The 7,570-nt window shown below is 44.9% G+C and overlaps 1 protein-coding gene across 1 annotated transcript in view; it reads left to right on the top strand.

Annotated features, from left to right (window-relative positions):
- Window positions 1-6,686, top strand: part of LOC103397239 (GAS2-like protein 1) — a 49,312-nt gene extending 42,626 nt beyond the window's left edge. The window contains 4 exon segments of the mRNA XM_008335458.3: window positions 128-437; window positions 4,509-5,480; window positions 5,482-5,755; window positions 5,820-6,686. Coding sequence (XP_008333680.3) covers window positions 128-437; window positions 4,509-5,480; window positions 5,482-5,755; window positions 5,820-6,371 — 2,108 coding nt within the window. The 3' untranslated portion in view covers window positions 6,372-6,686.
- Window positions 6,687-7,570: the final 884 nt, after the last annotated feature.

Raw genomic sequence — 7,570 nt, 5'->3', positions numbered from 1 at the left:
CGAGAGAGGGGGAGGCGCAGCGGGGGGGGGGGGGGGGGGGGGGGGGGGGCATGAAAACATTTCTGTCCCCATAGAGGGGGCATGACAGAAAATAATAGAGAACCACTGCTTTAACCTGTCTTCACAGCTCATCGTTACCACCAGGCCAAGGCCAGCAGCCAAGGTCAGGGCACCCAGAGCAAGTCCTCGAGTGCCCACTCTTCTCGCTCCACCAGCCCAGGTCCACACTGGAGAAACGAAGGCATTGCACCTTACAAGACCCCAGACAGATGCACCACAGAGCTTTCCTCTTCTCTGTGTAGCTCCTCTTCATCCACAAGGCCTGGAAGATCCCAAAGCAGTGTCAGTCAGTCAGAACCCGACTCTGTTGCTGCCCGTACTGTACTTCCATGGCCACCGAGAGTTCGTTCAGAACCACGTCACATTAATCCTCTGAGGTAAATGTGCGTTCTATTACAGGTGGATGGGTGTGTTACTATCTTAAAAGAAATTAACCTTTCACGTGAAGATTAACGAGGATTATTAGTGTTTACCGTTTGCTTTTTTTGCCAAAACACACACACACACACATACACGCCAGAAAGCCTCAGATTAAAGCAGATCAGATTGAATTATTTTCCTGATAAATCCATCTGTAACTCAGACATCCTACAGCACCCCCTAGTGGCTCAATAGGATAATTCTGATACGTTATCTGAACCTTTCACCACCTTTTTCATTTCATTAATCACAATCTGGACATTGGTTCTAGACTGGAATCTATCGAGAGCTGCTTTTCATTCAGCCTTTTATTCTCCTAATCTGCTTTTTGGCCACAGATTAAAACTCACAGTGGTCTCCTGTGACTGGAAAAAAAATGTGCTTGAATGAAGAGTGTGTGACATGTTAAGTTCTTTATAAATAACTTTCTAAGGGACAATTGTGTGTTTGTGAATTCTCCCTGAAGTTGGTAAAAACGTCCACACAGTCACACAGCTTTCCTGTATGTCAGAATGTGAACACACCATTGTTTAAGACCGCTAAGTGAGGAAGCCTGGTTTATATTGGCTTACATCAAACGTGTGGCTCATTTTCTTTATTGAAGCTCAGAGCTCACGTCAGACAGACAGCTCATTTAATTTAACCCCATGTGGGTGAGGAGTGCCTTAGGAGTGCGCCAGAAAAGATAAAGACTTAACTCACAAGTGTCTGTAGACAACTGTTCACAGCTGAGTGGGGAAGTAGGTCAACAGGTGGGAAACAAGCAGACAAATTTGCCTGTCTAAATATAAACTCATTTCATTTTTCAGGGATAACATCAGAGTAAGGATCCAGTAAAACACTGGTTTAATGAAAGCAAAATGCCATTGAGTGTGTGTCCTGGAAGGTGAGGATTTAGTTGCATTTTTATAATTACCATTGTAGATCATCATCATTATAATATGTTGCATAAACATATAAGCATAAAGCACCTTTTCTTCTCCGTAGAACACCTGGGTAAAAGCTGGTCAGCCAGAAAATAATATTATGTGGTTGTTACTGAAAACATCTACATGGACCTGTGCTATTTTTGGTAAATCACTGACCCAACAAATTATTATCTCTCATATTTTTCAATTTTCCTGAGTGAATCTCAGCGATAAATAAAATTTTATCTGATCTCATCTCATCTATTCTTCCAGCCACACGTTGCTGGTTCCAAACCCAAAAAAATGGAGAAGGTGAGAATGGAGAAGAAATGGAGAACAGTGCTGTTGACCTACAGGGTACTGGTGGAAATTGGACTACTGTTGGTCGAAGACAAAGAAGAAGAGGAGGGCAATTGGTTCGGAGAAAAAGAGAGAAGAGAAAGGATAGAAGTGTTGGTCTGAAGTTTTGAACTCTTGTGCGTGCAGGAGACCAGGTGGAAGGGCTGCAAGGCTAGAAACATTGGAGGAGGCTACAAACTATTTTATCATGGTTCGGATGGGAAGAGAAATGGAGTAGGGTGATCCTAAAGGAAGACTATGAAAGAAATGTGGTGGAGGTGAAACGAGAGTCAGACAGGTTGATGTGTGAAGGTAGAAATAGAAGGAGTGATGATAAATGTTGTCAGTGGTTATGCCCCACAGGTGGGCTGTGAGTTGGAAGAAAAGGGGAAGTTCTGGAATGAGCTGGATTGGGTGATAGAGAGCATCCCAGGGGAGATAGAGTGGTGATTGGAGCAGACTTTAATGGTCATGTAGGGGAAGGGAACATAGAAGATGAGGAAGTGATGGGCAGGTTTGGTGTTAGGGAGAGAAACTTGGAAGGACAAGCAGTGGTAGATTTCGCAAAGAGAATGGAACTGGCTGTGGTAAACACCTATTTTCAAAAGAAAGAGGAACACAGGGTGACTTACAAGAGTGGAGGCAGGGCCACACAGATAGATTATATTCTATGTAGAAGAGGTAATCTGAGGTAGATTAGAGACTGTAAAGTGGCGGCAGCCGAGAGGGGAGCCAACCAACATCAGATGGTAGTGTGCAAAATGAAGAGGTGAACAAAAGGAAGAGAGTGAAGACAGAGCAGAAGATCAAGTTGTGGAAGACATTCCCAGATGCTTGAGAGACTACAGCTACAATGATTAGGGAGACAGGTAGGAAGGTGCTCGGTATGTCCTCTGGGCAGAGAAAGGAAAACTAAGACCTAGTGGTGGAATGATGAGGTCCAGGAGAGTGTGCAGAGAAAGAGATTAGCAAAGAAGAGATGGGACAGTGAGAGAACAGAATGGAGTACAAAGAAAGGACAAGAGTGGTGAAGAGGGAAGTGACCAAGGCCAAACAAAAGGCATATGAGGAGTTGTACGAGAGTTTGGACACAAAGGAAGGAGAAAATGAGTTGTATAGATTGGCAAGACAGAGAAATCAAGCAGGGAAGGATGTGCAGCAGGTGAGGTTGATTAAGGACAGAGATGGGAATGTAATCACAAGTGAGGAAAGTGTGCTGAGAAGATGGAAAAAGTACTTTGAGGAGTTGTTGGATGAGGAAAATGAAAGGGAACGTAGGAATGAGGAGCCAGAAACTATTAGGAAGAAGGTAGATTAGAAAGGATGTAGTAAGAAAAGCCCTGAAGAGGATGAAGAGTGGAAAGTCAGTTGGTCCCAATGACACAACAGTGGAAGTGTCGGAGTGCTTAGGGGTAGTGGCGGTAGATTTTCTGACTGGGAATTCTAGAGACTGACAAGATGCCTGATGAGTGGAGGAAAAGTGTTCTGGTGCCAATTTATAAGAAGGGTGATGCGCAGAGTTGTAACAACTACAGAGGAATAAAGTTGATGAGCCATACGATGAAGATTTGGTAAAGAGTAGTTGAAGTCTTCTTCTTGTTTGCTGTGGTGATGGACAGATTGACAGATGAGGTCAGACAGGAGTCCATATGGACTATGTTGTTTGCGGATGACATTGTGATCTGTAGTGAGAGTAGGCAGCAGCTAGAAGAGAACCTAAAGAGGTGGAGGTTTGCACTAGAGAGAAGAGGAATGAAGGTCAGTCGTAGCAAGACAGAGTACATGTGTGTAAACGAAAGGGAGAGAGGTGGTGAAGGTGCAGGAGTTTAAGTACTTAGAATCAGCTGTTCAGAGCAGCGGAGACTGTGGAAGAGAGGTGAAGAATAGAGTGCAGAGCTGGAGGTAGCAGAGTTAAAGATGCTAAGATTCTCTTTAGGAGTGACAAGGATGGACAGGATCAGGAATGAGGTCATTAGAGGGACAACACAGACAGGAAGGTTTGGAGAAAAGCCAGAGAAGCCAGATTGAGATGGTTTGGACATTCGGAGGAGGGACAGTGGATACATTGGTAGAAGAATGTTAGAGATGGAGCTACCCGGTAGTGGAAAAAGAAGAATGCCAAAGAGGAGAGGATGCAGTAAGGGAGGACATGCAGATAGTTGGAGTAGAAGATGCAGAGAACAGGGAGAGATGGAAAACAATGATTCGCTGTGGCAACCTCTGAAAAAGGGACAAGCCAAAAGGAAAAGAAGAAGAAGATACACTTAATAATTAACTAAAATATACGTAGAATAGAATAGAATATTAAATTTAACACGGGTACTGCCTTTTGCCTTCTGAGGGAGACAGTTTAAGTCTGTCCTGCCTTGATGTAGGTAATCCAATTACACAGTTAAAGCTGAGGATCCCATTGATGCATGACAGTGGAGTGTTGTCTGATTGAGTCAGAGCAGTGATTTGTATTGGGTTAGAAATTCTACATGACCTCTAATCCTTCCTCCCGTCAATCTTATATTCTTTAATCTGCCTGGCTGTCGCTGTCTCCAACCAAACACACATCCTTGGTTTGTCTGCGAGAGGCTGAAACATTCCGTACACACAAATCCTTTATATCATGCAATTCATGTGAAGTCACTACAGTATGTGACATTCATGATGAAATTGTTGAAGTTGAATCTCCTGCATTTGTTTCCAGATGGGTCGGACAAAGTCTGGATTAATAATGTAAAGCACATTACATTGATTTAACATAATTTATTCTGTCTCTTCTCACAATCCTAGGGCTAAGGAGACAAAGTTGCCATTAACGAGACGCCTGTCTGGAGACAATGACTCCTCCACAGCTTCATCAAAGGGGGGAGGAGGACGATACTCCCTTGGTGGTGCCTCGCGCCGCTCTGGTGAAGAGGTGATCCTGCTCGTCAACCGCAAAGATGGGAAGCATGCAATTGAAAGAGGCGGAGTAGGAAATCCAACCCAATCCCTACGCCCCTCACAGCTCCGTGCTCGCAGCCATTCTCGTGAACGTTCTGCATTAACTCCCACAGTAAAACCAAACCCACCATCAGGATCCTCTGATGGTATGAGGACAACTCGTGGAGAGAGGGGGCGCTCTCTGGGGAATGAGGGCCCCAGAAAGCTCCATGTTCCACGCTCCCACAGTCAAAGTAGGTTACAGAGTCGCACTCGCTCCAGTCATGCCAGTCCTGGGTCCTTATCATGGTACAAAGAACTCCAGCCCCCACAATCAGACAAACAAGAGGAACTACGGGCCAAACAAGTGACGCCATCTTCTCCCAGAGTAGGTGGTGGGTTCTCAAAAAGAAAGTCGTCCTCATGCTCTAACTCCCCACCTAAAGGTGTCCAGTGCAACAACAGCATCCCCACCAAAAAAACCATAACTCCCAGACCCTCAGCCACTTGTTCCCCCTCCATAGGAAGAAGCAAACCACCACCAGTAACGTCAGGAGGTTGGTGGTCACCGCACTCATCTCCATGCACCCCTCGTCGTCAGGTCGCTCAATCCCCTCGGATATCACAGGGCTCTCGTTCCGTTGGACGAGGCAACCATTCCAACTGGCCTAACAACCCTGAGCATGTAGAACCAGAAGAGGAAGGACTAGGCTTTGGTTTTCAATTGTTTCCAATGCTGGACGCCCAGAGAGAGCAGGACTTGTACCGAAGCTTTGAGGCTGAATTTTTAGCTAATACAAAGCAAGCAAAAGTAGTATCTAATAAGGGGGGGGGGTGGAGGAGTGACTGTGCAGAGAGAGAGTACACAAGCTCCCAATATCACAGACTCGGCTTACTCTTCCTCTAACTCCTCTTCTTCCTCCCAAACTGTGGGAGTAAAGATGGGAACTCTGCCTGAACTAAGGGAGTCCAAGAGAACTCATCATCGTCACCTCCAACTCGATGACCCACTCAATTTACTGTATGTACACAATATTGAAGGACCAACCCACGGTCATCAAGGAAAACCTGTGAAAACTTCCCTGCTGGGCATTGGAGATACTGAGTCACTCTTGGTAAATAATCTGTTCTCTGCTCAATCTTTGTTTCACTGTAGGACTATGAATGGACACCATAAAGAGGATCCTTCAGCAGGTGGGCTGTCAGGCCAACAGGTTCAACCTGGATGGAACAGTGGGCCTGAAGGAGATGTTTCACTGGAGAATCACCAGTCAAACCTTTCATTTGACCAGGGAAATGGCGGAGGGAGTGATGACCTTCCACCTCCAGAGACGTGTCTGTCCCCTTCCCATTTCTGAAGACTGCTCGCTTCAAGATTCCTCCAGTGAAAACTCATCCATGTGCTTTAGCTTGAGTGAATCCCACTCAGAGTCTCCTCCTCCAACATCACCTCTGGCCAATGGAGACACAGATGGAGAAATGTTGCAGACTAAGAAAAACCAGAAGAAAGCAAACAGGGCAATCCCAGTCTCTAAGCACAAACTGAAATCCAGAATGAAGAGCTGCACTGACAATAGGCCAGAAAAAAGCCCCTCTACGCCCGTCAGCTACAAGGATCTGCAACCTCACAACCCTCTCTCGCCTTGTCACACGTCGCCTCTGTCCCCACAGAGCTCTCTATTGGTCATCCAACCACATGCAAGAGCCTGCACCAAGCTTACGCAGAAATGATCCATTCTCACCCACATTCCCCAGTCTTGGGCTACAAAGACTGCTCCTACCCCAGACAGTCAGGAAGCCTGGATAATGAAGCCTGTATGTAGCACAATGCTGACACATGACGTGGGAGAGTTGTTGAAACGTGACTACTGTGTAAAATTTATTTTAGACTGGGCTAAAGACTGTTCTCACTGCATGTTTTTCATTTTCATTGCACAACACTCTTTTTGCTCAGTTTGTTTTCTGAATGTCTGGACCCGGTGGGTTACATTTACTTTTATTTTGTGCATAAGCCAAATTATTTATTACCAAAGGCATGGTGTTCAATACTACGTTTCCTATTTTAATGAGCACATGAGGTTGATTCTGGTAGTTAGGAGTTTTCAGTAGTGTCCTACATGGTTAACAGACATTGATATTTAAAACAACAATTTTCTAGCTTACTCCTTATAAAGACAGATCTATAAAAACAGATCTATGGATCTATTTCTTGCAGTGTGTGCTAGGAACGCATTTTGAATACCCTGGCCTATAAGTTAGGTGTGAGGTTCAGGTAACCTGTTTAACATGAGACCAAATCTTTTCTTCACTAGAACAAATACTACATTTGACTTTGCAGACTGATGCATTCGAATAGAAGTAGCGCATCTCATTAACATACGCACCTGACTGAGGGCACCACTTCACTAACTGGGTTACTAATTTGAAATTAACTTCCAACTTATTTTTTTCCTTTTGACTTCTATGCATCTTCTACTCTGACTCCAACTATCTGCATGTCCTCCCTCACTGCATCCATATATCTCCTCTTTGGCCTTCCTCTTTTTCTCCTACCTGGTAGCTCCATCTCTAGCATTCTTCTACCAATATATCCACTGTCCCTCCTCCGCACATGTCCAAACCATCTTAATCTGGCATCTCTAGTTTTTTCTGCAAACCGTCATGTCTGTGTTGTCCCTCTTATGAACTCATTCCTGATCCTGTCCATCCTTGTCACTCCTAAAGAGAATCTTAGCATCTTTAACTCTGCCACCTCCAGCTCCGCCTCCTGTCTTCTGCCTATTGCTAGTGTCTCTAAACCATACACCATGGCTGCTCTGAACAGTTGATCCTAAGTACCTAAACTCCTGCACCTTCACCACCTCTGCTCCTTGTAACCTCACCATTTCACTGTTCTCCCTTTCGTTTACACACATGTACTCTGTCTTGCT

This window comes from Cynoglossus semilaevis, chromosome W (assembly GCF_000523025.1).
Source record: "Cynoglossus semilaevis isolate Cse_v1.0 chromosome W, Cse_v1.0, whole genome shotgun sequence".
Lineage (NCBI taxonomy): Eukaryota > Metazoa > Chordata > Actinopteri > Pleuronectiformes > Cynoglossidae > Cynoglossus > Cynoglossus semilaevis.
The sequence above is the reverse complement of the archived record's forward strand: the minus strand, read 5'-3'. Positions and strand labels throughout refer to the sequence as shown.